Here is a 15,332-nt window from a genome sequence, read left to right as displayed (position 1 = left end):
GGAATTTGGTGTTACCACATTTGATCCAATATCCCCAAAAGGGGCCAGATAAATCAATTACAGTAAAATTAAGGGGATGTTTATCTGAGTATATACTGTAGCGCCGTCGATACAAACCATGTCTGTTTGTTCTTGGTTTTAGCTATTATGAATAACTTACTGTTTCTGCTTATGTTCTGCTTATGCTCAACCAAATCACCACAGTGTACTATAAATATCACCATAGACATCATTTGTATGACATCCTATTTTTTACTCTGTGTTGAGGAAATAGCAATTTCTCATTTTCAAACTCACCCACAGACCTCAACCTGTTCTAACATGAACATTAGATTATCATCAGAGTTAAACACTTAACTGAAAGTTAATATTCAATATATGTATAATATTCATTGATCATGCAGGAAAACCCATTGTAGTCTTTGGTGTAACGGATGCTTTATGTTTCAATTTAGTGTATGAAGAGCATAATGTGATTCTTCAAATAGTTTTGAAAATCAATAAAATTTAATATTCTGATGTAGAAAGGGAGGTTTTCAACATTGTTATAACTGGAATTATTGTGGAATTACTTAAGTAAAGTACCTCAAAATTGTACTTAAGTGCAGTAAGTGGGATGCAGCATACAGTACAGCATGTACTCTTTTACAGTGACCCCAAAAGCCATTGTTTGACATCATTGTCAGGCAGGGTAAAAGCCCAAGTTCAAGTTGAAGAACTGGTTTATCATCACAGCCAATCCAAGTTCTGTATGCACCCAAACAATTAAGAGTTTATGGGTGGGACGCTGGTGAGGGATCATGTCCTTATTTCTGCTAGTCACTGTTTGTCAGGGGACACTGGTGATGAAATTACGTAATGATCATTTTAGATTTAAAGACAATATTTCCTTCCGATTAAAAATAAAAATCTGTGACACGTGTGCTTGGTTGTACGTGTCAGTGTGTGACTCATACAGACGTACCACAGAGATATCACTGTGACCAGGCGTGACGAGCCTTTCGGTGGAATGTTTAACCATCCACAAAAGTGGTGAATGCACAAGAGCCAACATGACACAAGTCACTTATCACTTGTAGCAGCAATGTCTTTTCACCACCCACCGCACCCCCCGCCACTACCCTTCCCATTCTCCTTCCTCTGCAACCTAAACCACATTGATACTCACCGATTCCTCACAGTTTCCTGATTACTTAGAACCAAAACATTATACGGGAGGGGGGATGGACACTTTACAAGGTTAACAATTCCACTTGAGCAGCATACAAATGGGTCAGTCCAGCCCACGATGTGTCAGTCTCCTAAACTTCGCCTGAACCTGCTACAGTAGGAAAGCAGCCCTCCTCTCTTCAGGTAAGTAGACTGCATTCGTCTGACAGCTTTATTTCGCTCAGCATTATTTGATCTACTTGCATACCACGGGGAAAAGTCACCCGGACAGTATTTTGGACAAGATATTTTTTGTGATCTTTTTTTAATTTTGTTTCCATGCTTTTAATTTTTATTTTATTTCATTTTTAATCAACCTGTAAATCCAATGGCATTACAGTTTAATAGTATAATTTAAAATGAGCTCGCTCTGGCAGTATAGCCTACATCTTGACTCTATTTTGCCATTTTTACATCTTCTTCACTCTATTTGTTTTTTCAGTCTCGGTTAGAAACGTGTAACCTGTAGATTATACTGATGGGAAGTAAATCCGCGGTGATTCACCCAGCTACACTGATGCTGCTCTTTATAAGCTGGAGGGAAAGCATACATTGCAGTGAACTTACAGGTTGGTCCAGATTTGTTTGCTACAATTATTCACTCATTCGTTTGTCTTTCTTATTTGTTTGTTCTTGAATTACCTAAACCCCCCGAAAAACCGAAATCATTCTGTGGTGCTCCGAGGTAACCAAATAAAACCAAATGAATTTAATTTAATGAGGCGCGCAGTGAGTAAGTTGTTCCACAGAATCAGGGGATGGTTGCCAGTTCAGGTGCAACTTTGTGCCTGGAGAAATGAAAAGAAATCCACTTGCGCTAATAACGCCAAAAGCAACTTGCTGTAAGAACAATAACGCCTTTTATTAAAAGTTACTCATGCAGTCCAATTATAATTGTAATTACCAGGCAACATCTGCATGCTCATAAAGTAGATTTTGATTGATTGAACTCTTTGGTTGGCCCTGGATCTAATTATGGTGTTTGGGTGTGACTGGGAATTCACATTCAACCTCTATCATGAAACACTTGCAGTGGAACCTCCCGAGGACCTTAAGATATTAGACCCTGGTCATCTTGGACATCTTGAGATTACATGGAGCCCCCCAGCCAGCTTGATCAACATGACAGAGTGCCCAAAACTGTACCAGCTGGAATACTTCAACACATACAAGAACAGCTGGACTGTAAGTAATTCCCATTCCTACATGGTATGAGATCCAGGCATAAAAATACAGATTTAACAGATGTAAAAGTCTGTATTTTGAATACTTATCTAAAATGATATTCATGTAGCTACAACAGTATATGGCAGGCTCCTCAAAGGATCATTAAATGGGCTGCTCATTATTGTTGCCGCTTGCTCCACTTCAGACAACCTGGTTCATTCTGGTTAAAAAAGTCTTTCATCACTGTGGATATATATTTTTTTAATCATTGTTGGGTTTTTTTGTTGGGAAAATGCCTAAGGTCTGAGTCATATATCTATGGATGACCATGATGTGCTTAACCAAAAATAAGCAAACCATAAAATGCTAAGCAGGGCTGGGACAACAATCCAGATGTAGTAATGTTGATGCAAGGGATGTTGATATCAGATGCAAGAAGCAAGGATGATGATAACTATCATGCTCTGAGAAATTCAAGACCCAAAAGTACAATGATGTTGTCAGTGATGGCAGGGAAACAGTTTTCACTGGAATATCCAAAACCATGCAAACAAAGCAGGCAGGAAATGTTACAAAGGAGTGGCAGCCAGAAGCTTAGTCAAGCAGGCAGGTGAACAATTAGAAAGAGGAATTAGGCAATTACAGAAACTGAGGTGTGGAGAACTTGGCAATGAGCCATGCTAATGATCTTGTCTGTCACAATGAGTGATGCTGTGATAATCTCTGTGACTACATTGACATAATGTCGCCTATTTTGACTGTTCTGCGTCTCATACAGTTCAACCAATTTTAACTGATGTTTCAAATAAACTATCAAAGTTTGGCTGTGACTTTCTGAAAAACTCCATTCGTTATTGCCACACATTTGATGTGGTGAATTTATTGTTGGCAGGATATTAACAGTTCCTTGCCATACTTGAATGCTTCAGAGATATTGTTTTCTCAGGTTACTTGGTGGGACGGCAAATTTTCTCAAAAACAGGACTAACTAACAATAATCAAAAAGAAGTCCACAGGGAAGCACAGTGTCGGATTATATTTCATCGAAAGTCCAGTTTCCATTGGCATCTCTGTAAATACACCCAATACACATAATAAACGCAATCTGAATAACAGATTTGTGTTTCTGGATTGAAAGGCCATCAGGACACCTAGCAGGTCATACAGTGCCCAGTTTGATCTGATGGAGGACGTTAGAGTGAGAGTGTACACTTTGCTGAGTGGACCATGCACCAACGGCACTATGATCAAGAGTACGAGCTACACTGAACTGGTCCAGAAACCTCCCACCACAGGTCAGTCATTGAGGTTGTACAAATGTGTGGTTGAAAATAAATATAGGGAGATGTTTATATGATCCTGACTGTTTTTGAAAGTGTATGCAGTTGACATTGATTGTTCTACCTCTAGGTGTTGTCGGTACCACAGTCAAGGATTTCGTCTGTGTCTTCCATAACATGGAGAACATGGAGTGCAACTGGGAAAGCAACCAAAAGCTGCCAGCCAACTCACAGCAAAGTTTATATTTCTGGTATTTCATTTTTTTTTTTTTTTTAAGCCACACCAGTAATGATCAGTAGCTACTTTGATCCAAAGCAAAAAATCTTCACTACTATTGGATGGATTCCCATGAAATTTTTGTCAGTATAACTACTTTGATGCCTTGAAATTTCATATAGACATTCATGTTTCCTATTTTAATCAATATGGTGATCTTCATCTAGAGCCAACAGCAGATCAAAATTTCACCTTCTCCATTACCTTGGTTTATTGGTCATAAACCACAAATACCTGCTAAACTAACATCATTCCCCTTGTGTTTATCGTGGATTAGGAAATGTTTGGCATACTAACAAGCTAAACTCAGATGGTGATCAAGCTATACGCTACCTGCTAAACATCAGCATTTTAACTTTGTGATTGTGAGCATGTTAGATTGACAGCCAGTTCCAAATCAACCACTTTTAACCATTTTATATTCACCTAACCACGACTGTTAGGAACCATATACAAACTGGAGCTCAACTTTCATCTTACAGTTTTTTTTTTTTTTTTCGTTTACATACCCTCCAAGCTTGTAGTATCATTTACATCATACGTCATTGTTGCTTGCAACACTCAAAAAAACATGTCTGGATGAATAGATAATAGCATTGTAAGCAGTGTGTCATCTGGTCTGTCTCTTCCCCAGGCACAAAGAACTGGAACAAGCAGAGGAGTGCCCGAAATATATGATTTCACACAGTGTCAGGACCGGTTGCAACTTCACAGGGAAACCTCTCCCTGATTTCACTGACATCAACATCTGCATAAACGGCTCCTCACCTCACGGACCCCTAAAACCAACATTCATCTCCCTGCAAATCCAAAACCATGGTACATGTTTGCCTTCACTGACTGCTCAGTGAGGATATAGTCATTTTTGTCCTCATGTTTTGACCTTGTATTTGTAGTCTTTACTGCAGATCTGCTGTTGGTTTTCCTCTCGGATTCCTCCAGTTTGTAATCTGTAAACATCTACCTTGTTTTAATATTCATGCAGTGAAGCCTGAAACCACAGAGAAACTACATTTGCAAACACGCCCAGATGGGCAGTTGGAATTACAGTGGGAGAGTCCTGTTGGGAAGGTTCCTGGGCACTGTCTAGAATGGGAGGTGGAACGCAGTCAAGCGGGACCTGATGGAAAGATTGTATTGGTATGGTTTACCTAATGAGTCCTTTTTTCCCCCTGATAAAACACTCTTAAAGGGAGAGTTCAGGTTTTTTGACGTGGGGCTGTGTGACTTGGTGGATGCATAGTCGGTACAATACCTGCATTAGATCCTGAGCAGCGCACTCCCAGTTAGGAGATTCCACCTAGGGCACCGGCAGCAGAGCACGGGGCCAGCAGAAAAAAAGTGTTTTAGACACTTTTAAGAACCCCCACCGAAACAACCTGTTTAAATGTATGCTTCATGTAGAACATTTAAGCACTTTCCTTTGGAACTACATTTTTCAACCGCTGAAGTACCGTCTTCCTATCATTCCGCTACAGTGCGCTCTGCAGGTGCACAGCAACACATAGCTCTGCTAGTCTGCCGGTGCTCATGGTGGGATCTCATAACTGGGAGCGCGCTGCTCAGGATTTGATTGAAGTAATGTACTGACTATGCATGACAACCTCACACAACCCCACGTCAAAAAACCCGAACTATCCCTTTGAGTCACTCACTGCCACCAACCAGAGCTATCCTTTCAGAAATCCTATTAATGTGTGTAGCTTTCCACCTCTGTCTTGAATGGGCTTAAACAGACGCAGGAGTTATTGCAGAGCCAGAGCTTCTGTGAGAGTTGTATAAGTATACAGGGAGGAGTCGAATAACAAGCGACACAACTTTAAAACTTCAAACTGCAACAGCATCTTCTTTTAACTTGAGCATTGTGTCTTCTTATTTCCAAGAACACTCCCAGAATGTCTGTGTAGAAAATAGTTCCAGTCCTGATTCCAGCCATTTGCTTTATTCCCTCTGCAATTATCTGTCATCTGTCTCCAATTATCCATCCCTCTGCAAGTATTTGACTAATTATGTCAACACCAAATTCAGATTCTTGTTAGTTTTGATGACAGCCAATCATAGGATTCAGCCTACAGCTTAGTTTTTGTCTTTCTGTCAGAATATGTAATTCCAAGTCATCTGAGGCACAAAATGATCACACCCCCAAGCTATAAAAGACATTGGTGGTTATGATTTGTCATGCAAAGACTTCAACACACACATAACAGAGCAGCAGTAGTTTGTGACATTTGTAAAAAGTTCTGAGACATATGAGTAGAAGTATATAAATATTTTTGGTAGATAAATGATCATAATAACAACCTCATTTGTAAATTCCACACACTTAACACATTTAATAGACATGGAGTAACATTATAATTAGGTTTGTGGTTCGTGGAAATCCAATAGCAATGTAACACTAATTTGTCCTCCGCTGACTCCTGAGAAACTTTTCTGGATCTTTAGCTGCCAGATGTTTTTGTGACAGCTACTTTGAGAAAATGTTGATACGTAATTTAAGGAAGTTTTGGCACTGAGCATTAACTCTCTGACTCTGACTTATGTTATACTCAAATAATTTCTCTACTTTTTAAATTATTAACAGCAGAAGATTTTAACCGAGCAGACAAGCCTGACTCTGCCCCTCCTCAACAACTATGAGAGAAACTGCCTCAGGGTTCGGTCCAAATTGCACAAGTACTGTGTAGACAAAAGCTTTTGGAGTGAGTGGAGTCGTACAACCTGCCATCCAGGTAATGATGTTTAAATTTACTACATCACTGCATTAAATACATCAGTATTCATTATCTGTCACTAATCAATGTTAATTCTGTGAGTAACTGTGAATTTAAACCTAGCTGTTGTCAGTTTGTGTGCTGTGTGTGCTTTGTCTGCTGTCTGCACTACACACTACTGTACAACCATGTGTGAACTGGGTCTTCATTCCTTCTTCCAACTGCACTGTCATCCACATCACATCCATAATTTAGGCTTATAAACTTTATATTTTTGAACCATGACCTTCAGTACACGGAGCCCCCCAGGGCTCTTGTGGTAGAAAAATGAATATTTAGGGGAGAATCCTAGAATGTCATAAATGTAACACCAGCGTTTTTTGCATTTAAACCTGATTTTACAATCACACTTTAGTATAACTGTCTGAAATGCCTAAAAACACATCGATAAAGAGATATTGAGAGATAGGAAACGTGGAAAAATTCAGATCAATCATATCAAAGAAATGCTACTTGACTCTAAATGTATAGTATAGTATACACTTTACGTCACTTATCATAATTGGGGAACCCGACGAAGAAGATTATATTTTTAAACAATACTTTGCTATAGACACCATTACAGTTCAGTTGTACGTGTTTTTGCAACGGTTTTCCAGTCCGCCTGCATGGTTTACTGATCCGTGTACTATCCATGTGCAAGGTTTTTTAATCCGTTTCCACAGATTCTCACAGAAATATGTATTGTTCATGGAGGGTTCCTTGGATCAAGAAGCTCCTAAAATATATAAGTTATCGGATCAAACCAATCTAATTTAATACCCAATATTAAGAGACTTGGATGGGCCAAAAAAACTTGATCAGGACATCCCTAATCATGAGTTTAAATTCATGAGGGATTTGTATTTAATAATTTCTGAAGGATATATTCAGAGTGTGTTTCCAGTGGGTAAATGAATTACAGATTAAGATGTAAAGCAACTTTTTAGTCTTAAGCCACATCAACAAGTCTTCATGAGTCATGCTAACTTTGTGGATTACCAGCTGGAAGACCTTGATGTCCTCATCATAGTAAGATTCATTTTATTATTTATTATTATTCATTTCATGATCTTGATATCTTTCTATTCTAATGTCAGCTTTAATTGAAATTATTACATTAGACTTTATGATTTTCCTCCATACCATTTTCAGTGTTAAAGAGGATTTTGTTTGATGAAGTAACAATGTAAATCAAAATGTTTTCATTCGTAAAAATGTTCAGATACAGAGAGCCATAAAAATACATAACGCACTGACAATACCTGACATTTTGCGGAATTTCACTCTAACGTGTTTGGCATTTCAATATTTCATTTATGTCACCTCCACCATGTGTGTCAGAATAACAAAATAACAGTTCTGCTTTTACAAAACAAAAACACAAGCAAACTTCATAATTTTTAAAAAATCTTTCCACAGATGTCACAAAGGTCCTGTCCATTGTTCGTCACAAGGGTGAAGGATCATCTTCTGTTTAGGCTTCGTGCTGTACTGGCAATGTCCTGAACAAAATTAAATAGAAAGGAAACATTGCTTTCTGTCAGTTTATTTGTGGTAACTGGATTCATTTTCAATTTGTATGGAAATTTAGACACTTACACAACATTATTGTCATTTGAACATTAATGTTAATCTATCTTAAAAATCTTTGTTTTTTGAGATTATTTTCAGTGTTGCATTAAAATTTTGAATGTAAATTACTGTCATTTTGGGGGTGTCGTGTGGCGTAGTGGTCTAAGCAGGCGCCCCATGTGTAGAGGCTACAGTCCTCGCTGCAGTTGCAGTCATGTTGTACTGAAGAATAACATTTTTCACAGATGTACCATAACAAGCACAATGAGTCCTCAAGAGACTTTTCATAAACCAGGAACTTAGAAAAAAGTGTTTGAAAGTTTATAGGTTCCAAGTGTGTACAAAAACAGCCCGAACAAGGTACAGGTACTGAAGGAGAAAATTCTGCCTTTGTTGCACAATTAGTGACTCAAGTTGTCTGCCTAGCTATACTATATCCATGTGTCTGCACTCCCCAAGTAAAGGGAGTTGTCCACAAAAAGAACTGCATGGCACGAGAAAAACTATTTTGTGAGAAAAAAAGACACAAGTGAGTGATTTTTTTGTACATTGTGGTATTTTCTCTTAAATGGACACATTAGTCACTTGAGTTACATAACTATAATTCTTAAGGCACTGTTTTTTCAATTATTATCTAGCTAGTTGATTATGGGACTCAGCTGTCCCAGCTGTATTTGGCTGTGTGCACTGTTTTCTAGGCGGCCTAATTTTTTATTTTGATGTTTAATGTTTGTCTTGACTATTTGCCAAATCTATTGCCAGTTTATTTAGACTTCCATGACTTACTTCTTTGTCAAAATTCCAATTCCTATTTCTTCTGAGAAAATTGACATTAAATATCTCCATCTGTATCTCATTGTCATTTACAAAGAATAAATGATCAAACTCTGTGCTGGTGTGAGTCTCCTTCTTTGTACTCCAGGTGGTTGATAAAGGTGTTCCTCAAGGATCAATATTAGGCCCCTTGAAATGTTTATTTTTGCTGACAAGTACAGTGTAACAGTCTGCTTTTGATGACCTGCAGACATCTGTTGTGTTGTTTTGGCTCTGATCTCCACCATACTTTACTTGAAACAACTTAGACAGTGCCAGATGACAGTGACATGAGTGTGATCTTAAAGTTGATTCTGAAAGTCAGCACTTTTTACCCTCATGAACATTTTTTAAATTTCTCATTTAAAAATGTTGTAGTATAGTGCTAACACAAAATGTCTCCAAACTACTCATTGATCTATAAAATGATCTTGATCTTCTGCTTTGTTTGGACATTTTATTCATGCTGATTTATTGTTGTTATGTAGATTTTAGTTCACTTGTTCATTGATAGATGTTTTTTGATGAAGAGATTTGTAAAAAAAAAAAAACTCATAAATGTTAAGATAGACCTCATATGTGTGTGTGTGTGTGTGTGTGTGTGTGTTTGTCTGTTTTAGAAATGAAAGAAGTCACACCTGAACCAGAATGGGACATGATACCAGTTTATGTATATATTGCCATCGCCATCATAGCCATACTGATGCTGACTCTGTGTATGGTGGCAGTGCTCAAAGTGTGAGTACATACATATATACAGTACTTCATGCAAACACACACACTAAGATATACAATGATATTAGAAGATGAGCTCACTTCAGACTGTGCTTCCATTCTAGGATGAGATCAAGACAAGAGAAGAAGCCGGACTCTCTGCTCACCAGCCTATTTGCCAGAAATTCAGTTCTTACAGTGGTGGAGGCCTAAAAAGACACGTTCATCCGACGGATATTTTAATGTTGCACTCCATCTCTCTCATTCTTCAGGGTCTCTATATTGAAAATCACACTACGCAGCCCTCAAAGTGTTTGTAACCACTGCTAACACATACTGAAGATACTCCGTATTAGACTGAAAGTTATTTACAAACAAATATAATATTTACAAACAGTATTATACTATTTCAACATGCTGTACTGCGCTTGCCTTTTTTGTTTACATTTTTATGAAAATGCTTACATTTTTATGAACTACTCTGTGATGTCATGTTAACTGGACATGTTATGTTTATGGAGAAGAGTGTCAGTTATAATGAGGGGTTGCTTATTTTATGGCTACCGCTTGCCAGCTGAGTTAGTCAGCAGAGAATAGTTTGCAGATGTTGTGTTGAGGAGCAATTACTTATCTTTTGGGAATTTGTGTTTGATGTTTTATTACTTATTTGATAGTTAATCCAATCAGTAAGGGTTTTTTTTGTGTGTGGTGGAGAATTAACGATGTTTTATGGGTTATTTTATTATATTTTTTTATTTTCACTTTTTGCCTCAACTCTTGCCAGATAGTTAAAACAAGAAATTATATGTTTTGTGTTTAAATCCACCACACAGAGATAAAACATGTGAAATGGTTTTGTACTATGTCTTTACTGCACACTTCAGTAAGTGAAGTCTTTAATCGCCTGCAGAATTTAACTGAGAGGATTTTTAAATGGGTTAATACGGAAGAAATGAGTGTGTCAGGGGGTTTTAATGCCACAGCTCCTTGCCTGTTCTAGTATTTTTTTTGTTTTTGTTTTGAAGGGTTTGAATCATAACATGAATGCAAAACAATGTTTACGTAACTGTTAAATAATATTTGTTCAAATATGCCAAAATGCCTCATTTACATCAACCGTTACACTAAATGCGCCCTCCCTTCTTTTACATTTTGGTACATTTTGTTGTATTAAAACGTAGAGTTGAATGTTGTCGTCACTTTATAATGAGCTCTAAAGTATCATTTATAATGTGACCTCACATCCAGGTACCTAACTATCTACTCTTAACAACTTAAAAAAAACAAAGAAATAAAGAAAATGCGAAAGATGTAGCTTCCATGTTCTCATATTGTGGGAATATTTTGAACTCCTACTGTATTTAAATACACAACTACTTTTTTGTCCGACACTTAAATATAGAGCACAGTGGAAGAAAACAAGTCAATGGGAACAATTGGGCAGTTTAATAAAAACCAGTAGGCTATTTTTGTAAGATGGGTTCTGGGAAACAAAACTGTGGGAACCAGTAAGTATTTCATTGTGAACTGACTCCTGTTTAATTTTGTGGCCTATTTCAAATAAAGTCTGCTGTTGAAGTTACTATACGCTGTAGAAGTGTAAATTCTTTCAAGAAAGTTTGTTAGTGAATATTAGGTACAATGAATTTGAAAGTGTCTGCCTCTGATAAAAGTGTTATTCAGGGCAAAAGGAGGAGACTGTAGCAGAAATTGATCATATCAACTGAATTTGCTCAACTTCTTGTCTGTTTGAAAACTGACTCTTTTGAGAACTGTAAAAGGCAAAATTCTCTGGTTCCGACTTATCAGATTCAGCTTTGATCCCTAACATAAAAGTAGTATGGTCCATTGAATGCCCCCTTATCAAATCAATTAAATTTCACAGAAGTAAACATGAAGGGGTAATTTACTTTTTAAAATGAAAATGCTTTGGTAATGATACAGTATTTAACATCTGCTCAACCTTGGTTTCATGAATAAAATAGCTGGAATCTGTGTTTTATTTATTATTAATGAATCATGGTATATTTGTATAAAGTCAGGAACAATAACAGCAATCACTGCTGTACTTTGTACATAATGCTTTTGTAGTCATCTTATCAGATTGCTTTGAGCATAGTTTTACTTGCATATTCACCAAGTCATAGTATAGTATTTCTCAACCTGCAAGTCAATGTTTCTATGAATGATTTTACCACACAGAAGGAGGCTCCATTTGCTAAGTTTGCTGCAACTTCTATACTAGTCATAGAAGAACAATCTAACATGCTGTATGTTCATATGTATCCATCACAGCTGCCTTTGTCTAAAAGAGAAAAAAAATATTTTATGTACAGCAAAGACAATACACCAGTATTGTGAAATTGAGGTATCTGAGTCAGTCAATAGCATCAGTTGGGTAAATATGGATGTGAGTGGAATGAATACATGTGTGAACAATCAAATGACAGGTGTTGTAAGATGTCGAAACAAACCAAAAAGATGTGGCAGGCAGGGCCTGAGGGCGTGAGAGGGCGAGAGATAGAGAAAGAGAAAGAGAGAGAGAGAGTGAGAGTGACCTAAATGCTGTGGAACTGACTGGGCCTTACAATCAGGCTCCTCTGACACCTAAGAAAATGAACACACATGGAAAGGCAGGGCAGTGGCTGTCAAAGGTACATGGCAGAATACTTGTATGTACGGTAAGATGACCTGTTATGTAGTTTACCCCATTTGCTTATGTAGATAGCCTGCTTTTGTTAAGAATATAGTATATAATTATGGGTTACACCTGATTTTTGCCATACTCATGATGCCCTCTAGTGTCCAGATAAACTATGACACCCACCAGGTTTGTAGATGAAATGGGTGTTTTTGATATTTTTAGTGGATCATCTTGTGACATACAGATTAAATTATTATGATTATGATTATTAAATTTATTCAATTATGATTAAAACATTTTTGTATTAAAGTGAACTCAATGCTTCCTCATACTAATATTTTTCATTTAACTTTTAATGACCATGTTCTGACACATGTAAATCTGATAAAGTGGTTATGATGCTACTTGTCATCTTGTTGTTAACAGGATCTGTCATTAGCTTTATGTGTGGGTATTTGGCTGCTGAAGAGCAGAGCATTGCCAGTAAAGCTGCAGGCAGCTGTGAGTCTGTGTGCAGCTATGTTCCTTGCTCTTAATTAACAAACATTACACTACTCTGTTGATAGTGTATATACTGGTCTCACCAAACGAGTCAATTTGCAGTGCAAGCATACGTTAAATACAGAATTTCCACTCCATGATAGTTTCTTTCATGTTGGGAAAGTAACCATCTGATTCCAGGCTGACTGCTGTTTTTGAGTGTTTGATCCAACATTCATTGACATCCACAAGGTCAGCTACGCAGCTGACTGCTTCCCACAGCAGGTCGCCTTGTCCATATTTGACTGTCCATGTGCTTGTGTGTGTCTATGGGTGATTGTGTTTTATAAAATTAATTTTTCAGTAAAGAATGAATGAAAGAAAGTGTAATGAATCTCTCTCTCTCTCTCTCTCTCTCTCTCTCTCTCTTACACACACACACACACACACACACACACAGATATTTCTCATTTTTGGGTCATGGGTGAGGCACACAAATGTTATTCATGTAACTTGACTGCTGTATTTACACCAGGTTTTCCATGCACAGTGTTGGGGTTTATCAGGACCAAAGGGACTGCAGGGCAGCACGAGCTGATAGCGGAGGAGAAGTGAGTAACCTTTTTGAAGTTAATATGTAATTTTGGTGGAGCCAAGCTTGATGGAGGATTGGTTGGAGGGTAATGTATAGCCCGGGTGTTACTTTTCAGCCCATTTATCTGCCTCACTGGTCTGCTGACCCCAGTCTGCCGAGGACTTCCACTGCTGAGGATCAAATGAGGAGCTGGACAGCTTCAGGTTTGCATTCATAATTTTCTTGGATTTTCAGTCAATCTGTGAATAATTCTATCACTAAAACACTAATGTCCCTCCTCAGGCAACAAGGCGTCAGAGCCCATGTTTGTCTCTGTCCCCCGGGCTCAGTAACTGGAATCTGTCCCTGCAGAGTGAAAGTGTGCAGGGCCTGGCTGGTTACTGCACCCAGGGGCCAGGCTGCTCTCCAAAGGCCATATTATCGTCACTTCAGATAGAATCCATTGCATGAGTTTCACAATCAAATGTGACTAAATGTGTTGTCTGTCCTGACAGCTGGAGTAAAAGATATTTCTTGCTTTGGTTTTGTGTCCTTTGCTGACATACAGCAAGCTGATCTAATCCTCTACAGTAGTGTGGAAAGCTGTTGTCATACCCAAAGTATCCAGAGATGAGAAAAAGTAGCAGCAGCTGCAGAGGCACAGAATCATCCTCAGCTGGACACCCATGAAATAAATATTTTCTAATCTTACGTTATACAGTTATTATAAATCATTACAATTATTCTGTGTGTTGTGTCAGGTCAGTCTTATTGGAGTCTGTTGCTTCTCTTGTGGCTATTTCTATCAGAGCAATCTCAACTCCAGTCAAGCATGCAGGCGTCAAGTTTGTTTTCCTGTCTACTGTCTTACAAAAAGTAAACGCTTAATATTTTTTCTTTGTCTGTCTCTGTCACGTCTTTATTTTCATAAAGGAAAGAGAGAGAATCAGAATAAACACACCAGTGTAAACTGATTTTGGATCAGCACTTTTTAGCAGTTCTTAGTTGATCACTCTCTCTCTCACTCTCACAGCTCCAGATGTTATCGAGTCTGATCACCAGGTTAGAGTGGTTCTGGTCAAACATGGTGCTCTGAACACAGGGGAGAATTATTATATTTACTGTAAAACTTGACCAGTGCCAATATACCGCTTCATAATGCAGAAGCACGTAATGCAGAAAAAGCTGTAACTGTGTGGGTGGATTGCTGGGAGTGCTGACGACCCACTGGAATTTTGACCTTTGACCTTTATAATACACCAAAATTAGAGAGTGAATAATGTTAAAACCTTCTTCCCTCCAAGTGAAAACATTGAAAATTTGCTCTGGGAAAAAGATTTGAATATTATGTGGATCAACTGACGCAGACATTGTGTGTGTGTGTGTGTGTGTGTGTGTGTGTGTGTGTATCCTGAAAGTTTCAAAACATTCATCTACAGTAGAATACATTCATTTTTCTTTAAATGTCCTGAGTCAATGTTCCACTTGTTTAAAGTGCCAAGTCCCCTCACTGTCAAAACATATTTCACTTTGTGCTCTAATGTTCAACTACTGACACGTGTACAGTGTGTGGGACAACAAATTAAAATGCTCATATCGGTGTCATGCTTTACAAACTGTATGATGTGTGTGTCATCTCTGCCACCCTGTCGCGTAACCACGTCACCTTTGACTAGTAAGTCACATTTCAAAGATTCCGGCGAGGTCACTGCTATTATAAGAGAACCACTGACACCGACACCTCACACACTCAACCCACCAATACACCATTCACAGGAGCCAAGCGTCACGTTCACACGGTGCAGTATTTTGTGTCTTTTCCCCTTGGAGCTGCTGGGGAGTACGT

At 38.1% G+C, this 15,332-nt stretch overlaps 1 protein-coding gene across 2 annotated transcripts; it reads left to right on the top strand.

Moving 5' to 3' along the window:
* Positions 1-1,144: 1,144 nt before the first annotated feature.
* il13ra2 (interleukin 13 receptor, alpha 2) lies at positions 1,145-11,370 on the top strand. 2 transcript variants are annotated; one of them, XM_023421603.2, is made up of 10 exons: positions 1,145-1,353; positions 1,652-1,778; positions 2,243-2,394; positions 3,515-3,671; positions 3,787-3,907; positions 4,568-4,752; positions 4,919-5,073; positions 6,518-6,665; positions 9,695-9,812; positions 9,914-11,370. In XM_023421603.2, the coding sequence occupies exons 2-10, from the start codon at positions 1,688-1,690 to the stop codon at positions 9,999-10,001; spliced, it is 1,215 nt and encodes a 404-aa protein (XP_023277371.1). In that variant the 5' UTR covers positions 1,145-1,353; positions 1,652-1,687; the 3' UTR covers positions 10,002-11,370. The 2 variants fall into 2 exon arrangements, with proteins under 2 accessions (XP_023277371.1, XP_023277372.1); XM_023421604.2 differs by lacking the exons at positions 9,695-9,812; positions 9,914-11,370 and adding an exon at positions 8,109-9,151.
* The last annotated feature ends 3,962 nt before the right edge of the window (positions 11,371-15,332 follow it).

This window comes from Seriola lalandi, unplaced genomic scaffold, assembly GCF_002814215.2.
Source record: "Seriola lalandi dorsalis isolate HSWRI2012SDOR001 ecotype SW California unplaced genomic scaffold, Sedor1 jcf7180002054672, whole genome shotgun sequence".
NCBI classification, from domain to species: domain Eukaryota; kingdom Metazoa; phylum Chordata; class Actinopteri; order Carangiformes; family Carangidae; genus Seriola; species Seriola lalandi.
Note: the sequence above shows the minus strand (reverse complement) of the source record. Positions and strands in the feature narration are given on the sequence as shown.

What these genes read in the sequence shown, in the direction of transcription:
- il13ra2 (XM_023421603.2), top strand. Translation starts at nt 1,688, where the DNA reads ATGGGAAGTAAATCCGCGGTGATTCACCCAGCTACACTGATGCTGCTC. An exon ending in CATACAAGAACAGCTGGACT is followed by an intron (nt 2,395 to 3,514) that starts GTAAGTAATTCC and finishes CTGGATTGAAAG; the next exon opens with GCCATCAGGACACCTAGCAG. An exon ending in TCGTACAACCTGCCATCCAG is followed by an intron (nt 6,666 to 9,694) that starts GTAATGATGTTT and finishes TGTCTGTTTTAG; the next exon opens with AAATGAAAGAAGTCACACCT.